Here is a 20663-nt window from a genome sequence, read left to right as displayed (position 1 = left end):
GAAATACAAATTTATCAGTGTAGCTATTGAACCATGATTAGTTCCAGTATCCTTTGACAGTTCTGGTGTTTGCAATGTTGTTTACAGTAGCTTTTCTTGCTGGCATTTTGAAGAGCCATTGCTTCTGTTTGCATAGGATTCCCTCAGGGAACCTGATCTTTGCAGCTAGATTATTCCAGCCTGGTACTGGGATGTTTTTACCTGGAGCACTGTTCCTAATACAATGGAAATCAATAGATGCTCATTTTGAGGGAAGGAACTCCTTGATTTATTTTGTTCTTTGGTGTACTTTGCCTGGAATCTTACAAATTCTGTATAAAAGTTCTATTCCAAAGTGCTTTAGTCATTTTAAAGCATTTAAGTGATCTTATTCACAGCATTATGATCAAGATTTCCCTTTAAAATGATTAGGGGGGCATGAACTAATTGCAATTTAGAAATAAAATGCTCGTGTTAGCCTATGAATAGTCATACCAGAGACATTATTCCTATGTGAATTTTAGAAAGCAAGAGTATGTTAGTGGTTGTTACAAATTGGATAGTGTCTCTGTACTGCAATTTTAGGAAAAAAATATCACTTTCATTTAAATAATTTAGGTGAGTTTCCCTTTTTCAAAATATAAATAGGAAAATGTATTAAAAATCATCACTATCACTATGCTTAAGAAAGTGAACAGAACCTCGAAACATAAATTTGTAGACCTCTGGCTAATCTTACGTAAGTCCCAAGATGTGGTTTGAAATCCTTGACTGGAAGGCATTGTAAAGGAGAAAATCCTTAGTATCAAGAACTAAAGCTGTTCGTCCTCTGAATAACAGCTCTGCTGTGTGTCACATTAAAAGATCTGGTTTAGCTCAATGAAATTACTAGGTGAAGGCTCAAAGCAAGCAGAGTGATGTGGGTAGGGTTTTTTTTGTGCACAGCAGAAGTGTGGTTCTAGAAGTCATTGCTGCAGTTTCCCCTGTCTGGCAATAGATTGCATGGGTTTGAAAAATGGTTAGATGCATAGAAAGAAAGTCCAATAAAACAAAATGCAGGAAGCATGATGGCCAGGGTGTGCTTGTGTTGATTCCTGCAGGATTCAACACCTGAATCAGTGAACTGGCAATACAGAGTGTGCACTTGTTTTCAGTATCACTAAGGTTGGAAGAGACCTCAAAGATCATCAAGTCCAACCTGTCACCTCATGACTAGAGTAGGGAGGACACTACTGCCCACTTCAGGCTTGAACTCACAACCTTCCCATTAAGGGTCTGATGCGCTACCAACTGAGCCACATCCTGACTTTTTTTGGATGGCACAAAGCTCTTTTGGATAGTTGGATGCTGTGCCAGGAACAAACGTCTCCAAAAGCAGCTCATGAAATGGAGTGGGTAAAAAGATGAAAGACAAGGGTCAGTGTATGGTGATGCCCACAGGGTAATCTAAATTTTAGGAGGCATCAGTTGCAGTTTAGGAGTGACCCCTGAGAGGCCTCCAAAATCACCAACTCTTAAAGTATGGTGGCAGGCAACAAATCCAATGAAATGCTGTCCATAATCAAGAGGAATAATGAGAATAAGGTATAGTGCCATTTTTCCCATTGTTGGACCCACACGTGAGAATGTATGCAGTCCAGGTCTCTAAAGCTGAGGAAGGCAGCAGCAAACATAGAAAAGGTGCAAAGATGAGCGTCTGGCACAGTGGAGGGAATAGGGCTGACTGCTGAGAAGATGCTGAAAAAAAAGCTACCACTCTTTTGGCAAGAGGAGTGAGGAGGGACACATAAGCAAGGTTTATGAAGCCACAGAGTCTGTGAAGAAACAAGTATTTGCCAGCTCACGCAACACTACAAGTAGCTTTTTAGTATTTGGTGGATAAAGATATGCATACAACTCAAATCACTGCAGAACCACATGTTAATTATTTAGCATTAATATGCATGGGTATCTTTGTGTTACTAATGTTAGAGCCTTGAGAGCTCTTACCACTGTGGTCATTGTTGCTCTCATCTGCAAGAGAATTTCGGTGGCACATGAGTACATGACACATTAAGCCTGATGGAATGACAGGAATTAATGACACCTAACTAAAGGGAATGAGTCAGAGATATTTATGGTTTCTTCCTCTTGGGCTGATACACCTTCTTCCTTGATTTTTCCTCCAGGAAATGTCCTCTTTCCACATCTCTGAATCCCACATATTTTACAACACTTTCATCTATTCTGTGATTCAGAGCTCCTCCTTTTAAGTTAGTTTAGTCTTCTAGGGCAGGTTTGTAAACTAACATACTCCACACCAGCTTCCTTATGCTTATTCTGTGGCAGGTGGGCAGTTATTGCCATAAAGTGAATAAACCTTTATTAGAATAAACCAAACCAGGTTGGAAGAGACCTTCAAGATCATCGTGTCCAACCCATCAACCAATCCAACCCACCCAAACAGCTAACCCATAGCACCAAGCACCCCGTCAAGTCTCCTTCTGAACACCTTCAATGACGGCGACTCCACCACCTCCCCGGGCAACCCGTTCCATAGCGCAATCACTCTTTCTGTATAGAACTTCTTCCTAACATCCAACCTGAACCTCCCCTGGCGCAGCTTGAGACTGTGTCCTCTTGTTCTGGTACTGGGTGCCTGGGAGAAGAGACCATCATCAGCCTGTCTACAACCTCCCTTCAGGTAGTTGTAGAGAGTGATAAGGTCACCCCTAAGTCTCCTCTTCTCCAGGCTAAGCAGCCCCAGCTCCCTCAGCCTCTCCTCATAGGGCTTGTGTTCCAAACCCTTCACCAACTTTGTTGCTCTTCTCTGGACTCGTTCCAGCAAGTCAACATCCTTCCTAAACTGAGGGGCCCAGAACTGGACACAGTACTCGAGGTGTGGCCTAACCAGTGCAGTGTACAGGGGCAGAATGACCTCCCTGCTCCTGCTGGCCACACTGTTCTTGATGCAGGCCAGGATGCCATTGGCCCTCTTGGCTGCCTGGGCACACTGCAGGCTCATGTTAAGCCTACCATCAACCAGCACCCCCAGATCCCTCTCTGCCTGGCTGCTCTCTAGCCACTCTGACCCCAGCCTGTAGCACTGCATGGGGTTGTTGTGGCCAATGTGCAGAACCCGGCATTTGGATGTGTTAAATCTCATGCCGTTGGATTCTGCCCATCTGTCCAGCCTGTCCAGGTCTCTCTGCAGAGCCTCTCTACCCTCCAGCAGATCAACTCTTGCCCCCAGCTTGGTGTCGTCAGCAAATTTACTGATGATGGACTCAATGCCCTCATCCAGATCATCAATAAAGATGTTAAAGAGCACAGGGCCCAGCACTGATCCTTGGGGCACACCACTAGTGACTGGTTGCCAGCTGGATGTGGCACCATTCACCACCACTCTCTGGGCTCGGCCCTCCAGCCAGTTCCTAACCCATCGCAAGAAAGTGGAAGAATACCCCAAAGACAAATGAAGCAGGTAACACTGCAATAGTAAATCAAGCACTTACTTTTCCAGTGAAGTTATTACTACAAAATATCTTACAACCACCAAGTAAAATGTAACTCTTTTTATTTTGCTGCTTTTGCTTTTACTAATCTTTTTCTGTTGCACTGATCTGAGATTTATAAAAGTCAGTTCCAAGTGTCTTGGGAATCATTTACAATTTCATAAGCCTCTGGTTTTGCCTAGGAGAAAACAAATAAAGCTTCAGATAAACATAAAAGCACTAGCTGATTTTCCCCTGGAATTTTTATTTCCATAATGGTTGCCTTTGGAGGTAATTTTACAAGAAGCAGCATATAATAGGTGGAAGTATTTGTGAGTAGATTTACAATAATTCTGTTAATGTAAATACATAGACTGCGTTTCATGCCTCAGTAACTGCTCCAGGGACCTGATTAGTTGCCGGGGGTGGGGGTGTGGGGAGGAAGAGATCTAGGAAGCAGCCCAGCCTCTTAATTCCAGCCATTTTGGGGTCTATTGCCTGGAAACTAGCTTGATTTTTGTCAGGACAGTTTTCTGTATTGTTAATTGAATGAAAGGCCTGGTCTGATTTCTAATTCTTCCCAGAGTATTGTAGCTGGAGCTTGATGGCTTCTGTGAACAGGAGCTTTAATAATGCTGGTAGTGCCTGCGTCCTCGTGTGCTTTTAGCTTGGAGGTAGGACATTTAAATAGTTTAGTTGCTGACTGGAAATACCTCGTGTCTGTCTTCCTAGAGGAGCAGACATCTTTGTAACTGCCTTTATGTAAATTTTGGCTGCTTGCATTGGCTAAACATACTGGGCTCTAAATGAGATGTGATTTGTTTTGAAGGTGTCTCTGTATCCTACTGTCTGAGACAAAGTGTTGCTTCCTGGCCAAAACAGCCAGCACTCTGGCTTTATGGTGGTTGGCTGAAAAGGGAAACTAGATCCACTGGTACCTCTTTCAAAGTTTCTGTGGGAATGTTGAAGGAATTGTTCAGCTTGTCATCAGCACCTACTGTTTCTTTCTCTAGGCTTTGACCCAGCTGACATACATGCATGTACATACAAATCTGTCTGCTTTAAGGATATTGATTCCTTTGCTGTGCTCTTCTGAATTTCACATGCCTGTTTAATAGAAAAAGTGTGCTGATGACACCCCAGAAGAAAAGCATTGCAGTATCAAATGATGATCTTAATTTTGCATCACATGGAAAAATAAATCTAGGAGTCAGACACCAGAAATGAAAAATGAGTGATATTGTGTGGAAAATTTCTTCTGGAGCATGTATGTCCTTTTATGTCTGCCCTTGTGAGTGACATGCAGTGTCTGTGCTGCTGCAGTTGTCTGAGATGAAAGGATTTGAGTCTTACAGAGACAATCTTTGCATTTAACATAATGGTTCTTGTATCTTTCATAATTCTTGTCTCCCACTTCAGATCACCTGTCTCTTTATCTCCACAGAGATGATCCTGTAGAATCATTTTGCCTGTTCCTCTGCCTGTTTTCCTGCCCTTTTCCTTCCTTCTTGCAATCCCTGTAATTTGTTTTTTCCAACACCCTTCTCTCATCTGGTTTCCAAAAGCATCTCTGCAAGTTAGTTGTTGATTCATTAGTTGTGTAAGAGTGATGCATATGTAAGCAAGAGGGAATTAGCTTCTCTTAGCCAGCAATTTCCATGTTGCAACTTATATTTAGATTTAATTAGTTCCTGGTTGCATTTCTAAATAGCTGTCTTTAGGCATGGTCCTAAGTTGAATATATGAAGTGTCCTCAGGAATGGGGTCTTAAATTTGCAGCTCTGACTTGTTGACAGATTCTGATCAACAGAATAAAAGCTATTATTTGATGCATCCCTTCCTACTCCTGTGCTATTTTAGCATCTCAGTCCTCTGTGCAGGATCTGGATGAGGTAATAAATCAATATGAGCCCATGTCAGAACCTGGCTGAAAAGGGACAACTGATGAAAGGGACAACTTTTTATGAATAAAGAGGGATAAGGTGGGGAATTAATAAGAATTATTTATTAATATGGCTCCACCTTCCATGTAACTATGTACATATGTTACAAAATATAGTACAGGTTTGGTATGTTCAGTGGAGAATGTCTTCAGAATATAGGAGTGGTTACAGATGGTTTGCGAACACTCCTGGGAAAAGATAAATCCAAAAGCAGAATATTACTCCTACTAACAAAAGGTAAGAATAATCTGTGTGGTGTGGAAAACCCAAGAGAAAATGACCTTGTGCTCTGCAGCCCACAGATTTTATACAACTAGCTAATTTTTGTTGAAATTGTCACCACACAAAGGCCAGAACTGATAACCATCAGTTCTCTGCTTAAACATGCCTAGATGTAACCCTGTGCAGGGTCTGTGCCTAGCAGGATGCGTGGCTTGGGGGAAAGGCCCATGTGAAATCTACTGGTCTAAAGGCCTGGGAAAGGGGAGGTATCTCTACCCCTGGCTCCCTTCATCCCAGCCTCAGCGTTTCCCCTCCATTCCATCTTTAGGGGGGAAGGGGTTTTGGATGTACTACCACACTTGTACATCAGGCTCCTGACCCATCCTGGCAGCATGTGTCTGAAGGAGTTGTGATGTCTTCCCCCTGGAGATGACTCTTCCTTTCTCTTCATTTGCAGGGGCTTTAGATAACTGGCTTCTACCAGATCCCACTGTTTTAAGTGGCAAGGTTGAGTGCTGAGTGACTTATCCCCCAGGGCTGTGGCTGTCCAGGAGAGGAGTGTGCTGAAGTAGGGATTAATACCAGACTTTCCCTGAGTCGTATCCTGACCTATCATAGGAGCAGAGCTGCTCAGGGTACCAGGGACAGGAAGGGTTGTAACCAAAAAGAAAAAAAACCTGAAGCTTCAGTTATGATAAAGTCCATAATAACATAAAAGCCAAATCAAGTCATCATAAAAATTTGATAAGGGGACTGTTTAATTGGGAGAGTTGTTACTTTCTGATGTGACAATCTGGAATTGAATGAAGCTATGCTAAGTGTGCTGATATAAATCATTCTCAGTAAGAAAGATAACTCCTGATTTAAGTGTTCAGTTTATTCTAAAATTGAGTGGGAAAAAACAACAAAAGCCAAACAGCTGATGCTTGACTGATAATGTCTTGTTGCTTTGACTGAATAATTCCTTGTATACTAGATTCTCACTACCCAGTGTTTTATGATGACTTGGGAAAATACACTGATTTAGATTCCACTCCATTGTCAAAGCAGCATTATACTGTACATTGGTATTACTTTAGCTTTCAATTTAGCTAAAGCCTTCAGGGATTTTTTTATATATATATTTTTTTTTCCCATAATAATTCTCTGTGGCAGTACAGGCTGGGTGCCTCCTGTTACTACCACATAAGTCCTACCTCTGGTGTCCCGAGTGCCCAACCTTGTAGGGTGGACAGAGGAAACAGAATATTTGATACCTATAAATCCTGCGCCCTATAAATCCAGCTGCAAAGTCATTATCTTCCTCTTTCTTCCCTCTCTGCTCCTGTGGGAGATGCTCCCTATCGGGTAACAGGGGGGAGTATCTCAAGGCCTCTCAGGCCTGGCTAGACCTAATGCCAGGAGAAGTGGGGGGGCCAGTCTCAGACCTGGCAAGCCTGAGACACTGTACACTTTGGGGCATCTTTGTCATTATGCTTGTAGCTTCCTTAAAACACTGCTTTTCCATTTAAACTTTCCATCACTTCTGCAATCCATCTGTGTGAGTGTCATTCTTTTGCCCTTCTCAGGGGCAAAAGAGGATCTGTCTGGCCTCAAACCAGGACATTCTCAAAAGATTTTCCTTCATTGGCTTCCTCCAATTAATGTTTTGCAGGACATGCACAATCCTGTGCATTACTGCACGAGTTACTGTGTGCTTCTCAGCAACCTTACTAACCAACCTGATCAACACTACAGCCCACCAGTGGTACAGTGTTTTGGCTAATTGAAATGTGCTTTGAGTTCCAGTGTTTGCAGCAGGTCTCTGATGCATTAAATTACTGTCCTGTATCACATGCTTTTGGAAGTGCAGTGTCTATTTAAATTTGCATTTCACATAGCTTGCTTAGTCTGAAGAGTAAGCTTGTGTTTCCTAGTGCAAAGAATATGACTTGGAGCTGAGCAGGTCTTTCACCAGGCCCCCAGTAGCTCCCCTGAGCCCTGCAAGGTCACAGTTTAAGAAGGGAAAGGATTAGCCCTGTTATTATTGGTGGCAGGGCTCTTAAGGCTCCATGCTGCAAGTGCTGGGTTAGGCAGCAGCTTACCCCACTGTAACCCACATGGCATCCTACCTCTGTTGTCAGTCCATCTGTCCCTGTAGTGCCTGACAATGCTTCTGCAGTTTCTGTATCTGAGCAAAAATTTGGTGATGCATTGGTTTTTCTGTGCCTTCTCTGGGCACAAGCAAGCAGTCAGTGCTTTTGCTGGGTGTCTCTGCCACCATTCAGCTTCTGGGTTCTGCTCTCCCACCGTGCTGTGCTGCAAGGCATTTCATAGACTTAAACCACCCTCACCTCTTGTAGGCTAGCTTTAGCCCTGGCTGGTACACGGGGGAGCAGAGCAGTGGGGGAGCGCAGGCAGACAGCTTTATATGAGAGTCATATCAGTGAAAACCTGATCCCAGCAGGCAGAGGTGGCAGTCAGCTGGGCAGCAGGTGAGAAGTGCCAGCCCCTGAGTGGTTCTCTTGTAGGAGACATCAGATGTGAGTTCTCCCTGATGCGTTCAAGCCCTGTGTCTCAGATTCTCTAATCACTGGGGTGGTGACAGCTGCAAGAAAGATGAGTGCAAAATTGATGCATGGCCTGCTGGCTTCTAAGTGTTTGTATAATTTTCTGTAAGATGTACAAAATGTTCAGCTTACTTATAATTGGTGCTGTTTCTGGATGGAACACAGTATCCTTTTACAAGTCACTTGTAGGACTTCTGAAAATCACTTTAAGCAGAGTGTTCAAGCCTTTCTATATTTTCTTCTGTAAAGGAAGTTGTTCGATTTAGTTTATTTTTATGGTGCTGAAGCCTCCTATTTAATTGGGCCCTTTTATGTTCTGAGGCTTTCTGTTTGGTTCAAGTGCTATTGGATTGTGTAGTGTTCAATATTCCTTCAGGGTTTTTTTTGTTCAGTACACAAAATGCAGATATCTAAACCTGTGCTCTCTCAACACACAGGAAAATCCCCTGGGACAGTGACTGAGGCATGATTACGGACTGTTCCCTTCCCCTGCAAGCAGTTTTTATCTGTATGGAAGTAACCATGCAGCCCTGCTTTCAACAGCATTTGGTGTTGTCCCTCCAGGGATGCTAACATCACCACAAAGTACAAGGCAGTGGAGTTAGGAAGAAGCAGTGGTAGAAGGAATTGGTTCAGTGCCTGTGGTAGATTTGTTTTGTGTTCTGTGGAAATTTGGACATTCCTCCAATTTTTAGGACTGGGGCTGAAACATTAATCAATAGTGCTGTCACACATGCTAAATAAAAAAGTAAAACAGAACAGAACTTAATCATAAACAGGGTTTATGAGTCACATAAGCAGCCTGTTAAAACCTAAGTAAGATTATAGCTTGTTTTATCTTCCAGATTAAAGCACATGCATGCATACCTCCACACATACAGAGGAACTCAGACTACAGCAAATGCTGAAGGTTTGATATGCATTTGGTCACAGCAGTGCCACTGTAGACATCATCATTCCAGGAGAACTTTACTGAGATTTCTTCTGTCTGTTCACTCATAGCAGATGCTGTTAGACCCATCCTTCTAAATTAGGTGGCAAAGTGATATTTTTAATTGTTTTGCCCTTGGCAGAGTTTCTTCCAATCTGTCAGTTCCCTGTGCAGCTAACCAAACTTGATCCTGACAGAGGGAGGGGTTTTGTTATTCTTAAAAGCTCCAAGGCATTACCTGGCATGAACAAAATATGGCTTTATTGAAAGGTAGCACATTGCACACACTGTTTTTTGTCACTTCCTATAGCATCTAGGTAAAATTGAAGAATGAATAAATACCTGGGTTGTGTGTATACACAATTTCTGTAAGTCTGCTAGGATATTTGGCATGGTTCTCTGGCTGCCAGTATCTTCATGTGTTGCTAAACCAGAGAAATAGTACATGGTCGATTCTTCAGAGTACCAAATTGCTTTTAAAATTGAGTCTACCTGAATCCTCCTTCTGTAATCGAAAGCTCTCTTTTGGATTTGGTTCAGTAATGTCCAAAGGTACTGAGGCACATAAAAGGTTGTACTAGATTGGGAGCGGTCAGAATTGTGACAGCAGCCGGGGTGATGAACTTATTTTTGTGAGAGAATGAGAGTCTTCTGTAATCCTACTAACAGAATACTTTTGACAGCTGCTTTTTGTGCTTTATCTTCTGAGCCAACATTTCACAGGAGATAGACGTATTATATATGGCCACAAGAGAGGGAAGCAAAATGCAGGGAGATACAGGCCCTTTAAAAGAGATTGGAAAGGCACAAATTGGGTACCAATACCATCTCTGCAGTAAGTGATGAGATTTGAGAGCGATGAGGGAGGTGATGGCGGCATCACAGTAATCTTGCTTACAGTGCTCCATGGCAGAGCAGCCTTATCTTGTCTTGCCATGCTACACTAGCACATTTCAAAGCCCATCTGAAATAGATCAGCAGGTGTGTAAGGGACTTTGTGTCCCAGTGTGCTGAGAGGCAGGTGCTGCCGCCCTTTATCTGTCGTTTGGTCCTTGGCTGTCCTAGCTCCCCAGTGTAGATTCCAGTTGGGGGTCAGAAGAGGCCTTGGGTTTATGTTGTGGCATCTCCAGTCATCTGCAGTGGCAGACTGCTTGAAATGCAGTCAGGGAGCTTGTCTACATCTCTTCTCCTAGATCCATATTTTGTTAGTTTCTCTGGCATCTGCAGTAGTTCCTGGAGGAAGTCTCGAAACATCAGAACAAAGATCTGAAAGGTGGGAGTGAAGGCTTGACTTTCCCTGGCATGTTGCTGAAATTACTGAACAGCAGTTAACACTGTTGCAGTACATGGAAGACTGTCAGGTAGCATTGCTGTGAAGTGAAACCTTTCTGTAACGCAGAAAGGCAGCAACAGATTTTACTTGAGTGTAATGAAATGTTTGTTTCTACAAGGTTTCTATCTACTATAAAATTCCTGATGTCATAAGAACTTCAGCTCAACTTTTTCATCAGTAGTCACAAAAGTAAGGCAAATGCTAGGAAGTATGGGGGAAATGGAAAACAAAACAGGGAATACCACCATCTGCATGGTGGTTCTATGACTTGTCATGCACAGGTCCAGTCCTCATGTTTCAAAAAGAAGGTAGCACCTAGGTCTAGGGAGGTAAACAGGGGTGAGTGGGGTCCAGAACTGGCCTCATAAGCCTGCAGGTGAGGTGATGAGAGGGTAGGGAAGCATGATACAGGAGACACTTGGAAAGTTTCTGGTTCAGAAAGTGCTCTAAGCTGGATACATGTACTTGCTCTGTCTTCATGTATTTCCCCATGATCTCAGGCAGCACAGCAATTTGTATAATGTCATTATTCTCAAGACTTCCAGGACAAACAGTAGTATCAGTCTCTTATATTGTAACCATTAGAAATAGCTCCATGGGATTTGGATTTAAAATAAAAGGTGTGGGGGAGAGGGGTTGCTAAGCTAAATGCTGAGGTTATGTCATTTACAAGGTGCTCCAATATCACAATGATGAATGCTCAAAAATGTTTGGTTAAATAGGACTGATGTCAGGTAGCTTGGAAGTGACCCATTTGACTGCTGCAAGGAGCTATTTAAAGGGCAGCAATTAGGGAGTTCAGTGTAAACCTGAGCCCAAAGCAGTTTTACATCAAAGTGGTGCATTACAGAGGTGGTCACTGTAGTTTTAATTGGCAAAAATTTGCTATGACTTATTCTCCAGGCAGGCACATTAATTTGCAGTTGAGCATATTTCTTTGTCCATAATTTGATTTAACACATGATGAAAGCAGTTCTTTAAAACACAGCTTGCCAAATGAATCTATCTTATATTTTTGGACTGATGGGAGCACATGCCCGTGCAAAAGCAGGGGCAGGCTGACAGGGAAGTAGATAAGACTGTGGTGTATAGCTGTGGTGTTGCGAGAGGAGGAAGAGGAGGAGAAGGTTCAGAAAACCTCTTGAAGATTTTCAGGGTTACAGGTGGTATCGCTTCTGTAGGTGAGTGGCTTGGGCATTCTCTGCTGATAATTGGTACTGGCTGTTTTCTTCCAAGATAACAAAATTTGCATTTTAATTAGGTGGTTGTATTTGAAAACACTGAAGCATAACTTAAGTCATTGGAAACTTTCCACAGGATCAGCACAAGAACTTTGGAAAAACATCATGATAGCAACACTTACCCCAATGCTATTTTAAAACATTTAAGATGTGAGGATCCACTTATAAACCCTCAGTGAATTAACTATGAAATATTCCTGGTTGCTAACATCCCACTGTAAATGTTGCTTTTGGAAGCTAAGATCTACTGTTTCAGATGAAGGGAAGCGAAGAGCTGCATGGCAGTCTGGTGCTCAGTATGAGAGTGGAGGATTTGCACTGAATTTACTGCTTCAAGACATCACTAAGATGCCAGTAACTGTGCCTCAGCCCTAGGAAAGAAGTCTCTGCTGATGCCAGCATGGGGTGGCTCAAGAGGAGTCTGACAGCACTGGTATATACTTGAGGAAAACAAATGATGTCATGGTAGATTTCAGGCTGCACTTAGAATTGATACAATATGTCATACCAAGTGTTCTGCTGGGTTTAAGAGTTCTGTGGCAGTATCTTCATCTATCACGAACCTGCGCAGCTCTGCTGAATTTGTTAGAGCTCTGTATGTGTATGCAGTCAGGGATGGGGCCCAGAAGGTTTATACTATACATTGAACAAGCCACTGCTTCACTATACAACTATTGGGTACTAACATCAGGCTAAATAGTGGTGTTACCAAGCAGGAAGGAGCTTGGAAAGCATACAGCCTGCTTTGTAGACCAAGGAGAAGAAATTAATTTGTCCTTCAACAGCAATGTCTGGTCAGAAAGCCCACCACTGCCTTGGAGTTTGAACAGCCCCTTTTTACTTGGAAATACTTGCCACATGCTGAAAATCTTGTTAAATCAATATAAACTGCCCAATTTTAAGTCAAGTAGTAGTTGCAGTAAATGTCATGTCTTTGGGGCAGCTTATCCACTCTGAATGTGGAGGAGACACTGACTTCTGCCTCTCTGTGAAGGGAAAGTGAGGAAAATGGCACTCTGGAGGCTAACAGCCTTTCTGTGCCTGTCCTTCCTTCTTGCCTTGCTGTGCTTAGGATCTTCAATTCCTCAGTTCCCCACTGTCCTTTTAGGCAAACAAACAATCAGGATACTAACTGCTTCATCAGCACTGTCTATCCAACTGTCAAGAGCTGAGGAAGGGCTGCTAGATGTGCAGGTGCAGCTGAGGCAGCCCTGCACCAAGCATCCCATACCTGCCACCCCTCATATTCCATCAGCCTCTGGCCAGTCCAGCCATGTAAGTCTGGTTTCTGTGTCTGCTCATCAGGGGAGAAGGAAAGAGATGAGCATCACCTGTTGGTGGGAAAGGAGCCACAGGACACCAGTAGCAGGACCAGCTCATACAGCTGCAAAGTTGAATGAGGTTTAGGGTGAAGCTTAGGGTTTTTTTCCCCTAGAAGAGGTCTGAAGGTTTGGAGAAATGATAAAAGGAGAGCTGTGGAATTAATTTCCCATGTTTGGACACTGTACTATATTGACATTTAAGTGCATGGGGTTGCAGTAATACAGTCAGTTCAGCCTTTTCATCTATGACCTTTTCTGTGACATTAACCACAATATTGTGGGCATGCAATACTACAAAGAAAAAGATGAGGCAAGGATGTCAGTTGACTATTGCCAGTCGAAGTACTCTGTAGGATTTGCAGTTGCAGTACTGATGAGTGCAAATGCAGAAACAGAAAATAGCCAATTTTCTGTAGAAAAGTTGCATGATTAAAAAAAATATTTGTTGCTGCCCTTTCTTTTGTAGGCTCTCTCTCTCAAGTAGATGATTATTGCTCTTCTCTAGATTTACCAATATTCACCTATATTAAGCAATCTAAATGTAAAGACACAGCAAATAGTCTTAATAACTGATGTAAGAAGGACTTGGTCACACATGGTATTAAGGTGCTGCTAATTGTGGATGGAAGCAGTTATATTCTGAGTCCTAGTGAATTATTTTACCTGTGTGGCATCGTTTTTATTTCACTCCCTGGTTGTTTTTTATAGCCAAGTATAGCCTGTAACATTTACTTTACCAGAATGAAATAAATCCTGAACAGTGGATTGACATCACTTTTGGGTTTTTTTGTGCCTTTTACACAGTATTTAAATTTCAAGTGGTTTTGCAGGTTTCTTACAAATTCTCCATGGAAAGCCAGTTCAGTTTTTACTATATTAAATCTTTGTCATATAGCTTTATAAATCGCGGGGCTATCGCAGGCCAACATGCAAAACATTCAGGTATCTTTACCTAATGTGTGCATGAATCCATCTTGGGATAGAAGTTTATTAGGTGCAAGAAATAGTGTATTTAATTGAAACAGAATTATGTAGATGAGATTTCAAACCTTTCAAAGTTCCACCAAAGCCTAGTTAATAATGCTGCTTTATCTCAGTTGAAAGCTAGGTGCCGCACCTGCCAGTGTGCAGTGGGACCCTGGAACATGTCTTCCACCCTGAAGTCCTCCTTCCTGTGTTGTCCAGCCCAGTGATACTTTGCATGGACAGACTGAGGGGGCTGCAAACACAAAAGTTTCACAGTAACATTAGGTTAGTAAAGCAGGTAATATTACGTAAGATATCCTGTATTTTGCTATCCATTCTGCATCCAAAGCCTTGAATGGGCAAGAAGCCACATATTAGTGACACTTGATAACAGTCAGTGCTGAACCAAAGTTCTGGCTTAAGTATTCTGAAGATTAATGAGTACAGTTTGGTGAAGGAAACTTCTGCAAGTCTTACAAGTCTTTTGTAGAGGTAGCTCTTCATTGAGGAAAGTCCTTCATTATTGTCAGTTTGGCATCTAATTCTCAGGCTGCTCTGTCATTACACAGACACAACCTGATCCAAAGAGATGACTTTTAAAATTGTTTTGTGAACCATTTGATTTGTGCTTTAAAACGCGCAGCATGCCCCTACTTTTGGTTTTCAGAGGAAGCACTTAAAAACATAAATGCATTTCTTTAGAAGAAGAAGCCATACTGTTTGGCTTAGGTCTTAGAGTGGTTGTTTGGCAGTGAAATACTGAGCCTCATCTGTGATTTTTATTTTTTTTGGGGGGGGTGGGAGGGGAGGGGGTGGCAAAAAGGTTGGCAGTGGAGAAGCATTTGGCACACTCATCTTTTCAAGAGATTTCAGCTGTATCAGGTCAATATATGGTGGCCCCTACTGTACAACCTACCCTGATGGATAGTGATACCAAAGCACTGTTGAGTGGCCAGGCCCTGCCTGAACAGCTGTTATGTGTGTTTAGAGAATGGAAGGGCCAAGTTCCCCTGAAGACACAACAGTATATAGATAGGAGATGATTGGTGGGGTTTAGTTCTGCTTTACAAATATATGTGGATTTGCAGCAGAGAAGCAGACCTTATATTTTAAAAGAAATATAAATAAGACAACACTCACAGCCTTTTAAAGAACCAGATTTGTCTTGTTAGCTTTGTGATGGTGGATTGTTCTCTTGCCTCATCCTTGGAAATGGAGATTTCTTTTGGTGTACAATGAAAGTATGTGCTTATAGACTTGCTGACTGACATAAAAAGAAATATTTCATTTTATACATTTAAAAAAGGTCTTCATTCAGAAGAGGCTGGAGCTACTCCATTCTATTGGAAAAGGACTGTTTTCTTATTTAATGAAAAAAAACCCCACTTAATCCAATCCTTTAATTACTCCATAAAATAAAATGCTTATTTCCAACAGGGGGAAAAAAAGTACTAACATTTATGATCAGCTCTCTAGTAACCTGCAGTAGCACTACTGCATTATCAATAGCTGACTTTAGCTTAAATATGTGTTAATCTGCATTGTCAGTTTGTGCCCAAGTCTCTGTCACAGTTGCATGTTTCACAGAAAGGCTTTATTGCGCCTTCCCTTGCAGAGAGCAAGACAGTCCGTACTGAAAACATTCAGCCACGTTGGAGGGCACGGTCCTTGCTCTCTTGGCTGACTATGCCTTGTGTGTGATGCTCATGTTTGTTTAATGTGCATAGTGTTACTTTGTGTTAGGTTTTCTGTGCTGGACACTAAAGCTGAACTATGCTGGATTACAGTGTGCTACGAGTATCACATAATAAACTTTTTCCTCTTTTTAGGCCCAAACTGCTTTGCAGAAACCACTGTCATTCCAGCAGGCCGGGAGGTGAAAACTGATGAATGCACTATATGTCACTGTACTTACGAAGAAGGCACTTGGAGAATTGAACGGCAAGCTATGTGCACTAGACATGAGTGCAAACAAATATAGGAAATCCAGAAATCTAAGTACTCTTCGTGGTTTTTATAAACTATCTCCCAGCAGTGAGCATCCTAGCTGACCCAGGGAAATCTGAATGAGAAGATTCGGGTGAGGAGCAAAGGATAAAACACCGATATTTTCTTTTTTTAAGTAACATTAAACTGCAAGGCAAAGAAGTGCATATATTTAAAACATTTAGACATAAGAATACCTGTCTTAATAAATGTGTTATTTTCACAGTGAGTACACTAAAATACACTCTATAAAATATTCTATGTATTTCTATAATACTATTATAGAGCTTAAAAATAAATGTTTTATATAGACAATACAAATTAAAGTACTGTATCATTGCCTGTCCTGTTGTATACATGCATCATGGCTAAAATATTACGTTTCTGTTCTAGTTTATTCATGAGGGTTTTCTTAGCCTTTTTTTGTTTGTTTACTTCCACTTTATTGGGCCAGAAAAGAGCCAGCATATGGAAAAAAAAAACTTTTATATTCTTACTTCTGAAAATAAAGGTGTAGAATATGCTTTCAAAGAACATGCACTCATTAATATTTCTGTAGTGTAGAAGTGGGTCTGCTCCTTCTCTTGGTTGGTGCTTATGTAGTGGTTGACGGCCAACATAAATTGGGACAGTGGGTAATACAAAACTGGTCTCTCATAGCTATTGTTATAAAAATCAGACAAAATCCATTTCTGATACTCAGTTTCAGACATAACACATTTCATCAAGACCTGTTCTCTGTGATGAAAACAATATGGTATCACCTATCTGGTGGAAATGATGGTAAGGACATCAAAACAGATGTATGGTATTGTTAATGTAATGCCTAACAGATGTAGAGGCATGCTGCTTGGAAGAAAAACCTAGAGTAGCCAAACAAGGCTTCACTGATTTAGTTCTATGTTGTTAATCCAGGGGTAGGAGAGCTGGTTTGTAGCTGTGCCATTCCCTAGGCCATGTTCTTGCTGGTTAGAGATTTTGGTTCTTTCTGGCGCTCTCTGCAGGGTTTGTGACATTGTGTCTTTGAATCAAAGGATTTCTAGCACAGAATCTGGCTTTGACTACCTGTGAGGTAAATCACATCTCCCTGGTTCAGCTGCTGACAGCCTTTGCTTAGATTCATTTTGCTTGGATATCTTCAACTACTACTTTATTCCTGGTCTGAATACCTGTTAAAGCAATGACTCAAGAAAACATTTTAAACATAGGCTTACCTTTAAGCTTTTGCTAGAGGGAAGACAATGTATCAAAATCTGAAATCAGAAGGCAATTGCTTAAATTCCTACCTACCCTTTGCCACTTACTCTGGTGTTGTAACCTGGTTACCGGGTTTGCATCTATAGGATTTTCTGGTACTTCTGAATACTATGGGACTTTTAACAGTGACTTCAGTGGATCCCAGTTATCACCTGACATCTCTGTTTTAAGCATGTGTCTGTCTATCACTGGGCATTGTTTTCCCCTGTGATGGTACAGAAGAGGAATCGCAGGAAATCGAGGAACTCTCTCTTGCAGGGTCAGTCTTGTGGCAGTGCCATGCATAGTATTAGTCTAGTCACAAAAAGGGGAGAAACACAGATTATTGAATTCAAATAATTATCAATCATAGAAATATCAACTGAATAACTTTCCCTGAAGTGAATGTGCACACTTGTAAACATTTTAATAGAAATACTGATTTACAGTTGCTGGAATTCCTAGCAGAGATACAGGAAACACCTGGGCTGTCTGATGGCAGTGAAGATTGACATAGAGTGTAGGTATTTCTTTGTCTTGAGAGAGAGGGAGAAGTGTTTCATGTCTGGTTGTGTACCTAGACCATAAGTACACTTCCAGATACAAACATAAGGACTTAATTGAACACTGGAATGTAAAAATAGTACCTTATTCATCTATTATTAACACATAAGGATGGTGCTTATTTGGGAGTAAAGGAGGTATTGTTTGGCTAAAAATGGTATTATTTTTTAACTATCCCTATGCATTTCCCAAGATTCAGTATTCATGTGACAGAAAGCTAGTTCCTAAATCAGCAGGACCCATGCCTCACGGCTGTGTAGGCTTCTGCTTATTGAAATTAATTATCTGCACAGCTCTGAGAGAGTGCTATGAGTGCCCGTGGTCTTCTATGTATGTCTCCTTGAGACAAGTGGAAGTATTAACATAAGAAGCTGCTGGGTAGTGCAATTAAAAGGAAAAAAAAGTGGACTTGCAACATAGTGTGGGATTGCCTTTCCAGTTCAGCTGCTTAGTGTCTCATTAAGAGATACATGTTTTCAGCAAAACTACGAGACTCAGAATTTGTGTCTTTCAATGTCTGGCTGTAATGTTTGAGTATTTGGAAATCTCACTTTAGACTAGTCACCCTTTGCTTTTCCTTCACTGGAGGTTCTTGTTAAGCCTTACACCGTTTCCCAAAGCTTGAATTTCTGCTCTTTTGGGAAGTTCTGTCTCAACTGAAGTAGTGAGTGCCAAGTTGAGGATATTTTAGTGTGTGTTTCCAGTGTAGCTTTTATAAGTACTTTCTATTGCACACTTTCTCAAAAATGTTTTCTTGTCTTTCAGTGCTGGCACCAACAGATTAATGTCATTTTTACTGTAGTAATAAATTGGTCCCTTCCTACTTACATGGAATTTCTTTGGAAAACTCATCTTTACACTCAGCTCTGTGTCATTTCTTAAAATTACTACATTTGGAGACATAATTATCTTCTGAGAAAATATGTATATATATAGATAGAGAGAAGTCAAAATGAACTCTTTTATACTGAGATGTAGCCACATCCAGCTTTGACTTGTAGTATTATTAACCACAAGAGAGCAATTTGTTTACCCTTGAGATGGAGAAATAGGCTGCATGGCTCTTCTTGGGCAGGTCTCACTGGCCTTGCCCAATTGTTGAACCATAGTTGGCACACAGTGTGTCATGGGCTGACCCTGGAAAGTAGCTGAGCACCATGCATCTGCTCAATTACTCCCCCACTTAGTGGGGCAGGGGAAAAGAAGAGTGAAAGCAAGAAAACTCAGGGGTCAAGGTGATTATAATTTAATAAGCAGAGAAATTGAAGCAAAACCAAAAGAACTGATGCAATGGCAATCAGTTGCCACCTCCCGTGGGCAGACCAGTGGACAACCAGTTCCCAAGCAAAAGATAGGCAATGTTAACTGATCACAGAAACAACCCTTGCTTCTCTTCAGTTTACTCTAGAGCAGGACATTATATACCATGGAACTTTTTTTTGGTCAGTTTGGGAGGGTGACCAGGCACAGTGACCCAAGTTGTTGTGCATCCCTGGTCTTTTTGTTGGGGATGGAAGACCCTGAGCATATGCACTCACTGTTCAGCAATAGCCAAAGTGTTGTAGTGGGTGGTGATGCTGTCAGCAGCTGAGGCAACAGAGGCAATCGTACCAAAAGACTGTGAAAGCCACGTGCCCAACTGGTGATTTGAAGCCTGCTGTATGATGTAGCTTTACACAGACAGAGGCTTAAAAGAGTAGCTTTCCTTTCCTTAAACATTAGCCATTATGAAATGCAGTAAGAAACCATTCACCTTTAAAGTGATTTAAGTGAAAAACAAAAACACTGGGGTAGCCACATGTAGTTACCTAATTGTTATGATTTGGTCAAGTAATATACCTGTTCATATTTACTGTTAAAAATAAGATAAAATGCGTCTGCATCGTTTCCAGTGAACCAAACTCCAGAGAATATTGGCTTTCATACTGAAGCCTAGGTACTCAGCTGGGTTTTGCTTCAGTGTAAACAGTATTACGCATCCTGCAGATGAGATCTTCAGCTTTGCAGGTGGGTTGTGTCTTATTTCTGGACTCAGTGATGGCTCATGAATAATTTTGTATTTAAAGGTTTGTCGTTTGGATAATTAATATTCTTCTTGGATGATCATATGCAGCTGCATTGGTATAAATATGAGATTTCTGCTTCTAATTCATTTGCTTCTGCTTATTTCTGAGTTGAAATGAAGACAAATTAATTCTTGGTTTGGCCTCATCCGTTTTTGTAGGAGTGCACTGTGCAGTAATTTGGCTTCAAATCTGTTTAAGTAGGTGCCTGAAGAGATGATGGCTTCAGGTAATTATCAAATTGTACAGTTAGTATGCAGTAGGATTCTTTATGCTACTCAAAGCACAAAAAATGGAAGTGCTGATACTCATTGAAATACTTAACTTGAGTTTTAGAGGGGAAAAAATGAAAGGTATGAGAGAGAGGAATGGCTCAATATCATGTGGGTATTTCATAGGGAGATTTTGAAAGAGTATCATACAAAAGTAAATGAGAAATGTATTTAGGCACAAATTGAAATACAGGAAATTCTGGTTGGAGATGGGGGAAAAAAATAATGCAGTAAAGGTGATTGATACTGGAGGATGATGACCAGAGATGTTGTGGAGTCTCTGTCCTTCAGGAATGAGATGAGAGCAGCCTGTTACAGCTGAAATTATATTCAGCAGTGTATTGATGATAGTAAAGGTTATGTCCAGCAGTTTGAAATTTAAAGCCACTTTTAAATTACATTGAATTAAAGACTTAGTAGAATTCAACAATAAAGAAAAGCTGTGATGGAAGATTCCCTCCCTTGGAAAATAATCTCTTTCATTCTCATGTGGTATAACTATACTATCATTGAATCATCAAATCATACAATTGTTTTGGTTGGAAAAGGCCAAAGATCAACAAATCCAAACATTATCTAACTC

The 20663-nt window shown here is 41.3% G+C and overlaps 1 protein-coding gene across 4 annotated transcripts in view; it reads left to right on the top strand.

Moving 5' to 3' along the window:
- Nucleotides 1-19689, top strand: part of VWC2 (von Willebrand factor C domain containing 2) — a 60130-nt gene extending 40441 nt beyond the window's left edge. For 2 of the 4 annotated variants that reach the window (XM_068147722.1, XM_068147723.1), the window contains exon 4: nucleotides 15789-19689. In XM_068147722.1, the coding sequence (XP_068003823.1) occupies nucleotides 15789-15940 (152 nt within the window). In that variant the 3' untranslated portion in view covers nucleotides 15941-19689. The remainder of the gene's footprint in view (nucleotides 1-15788) is intronic. The other 2 variants (XR_010988472.1, XM_068147724.1) reach the window with 2 other exon arrangements.
- Nucleotides 19690-20663: the final 974 nt, after the last annotated feature.

This window comes from Melanerpes formicivorus, unplaced genomic scaffold (genome assembly GCF_026170545.1).
Source record: "Melanerpes formicivorus ecotype bairdi unplaced genomic scaffold, bMelFor1.0.p_v2 SCAF_15, whole genome shotgun sequence".
NCBI classification, from domain to species: Eukaryota; Metazoa; Chordata; class Aves; order Piciformes; family Picidae; genus Melanerpes; species Melanerpes formicivorus.
This window is presented reverse-complemented; position numbering and strand designations above follow the sequence as displayed.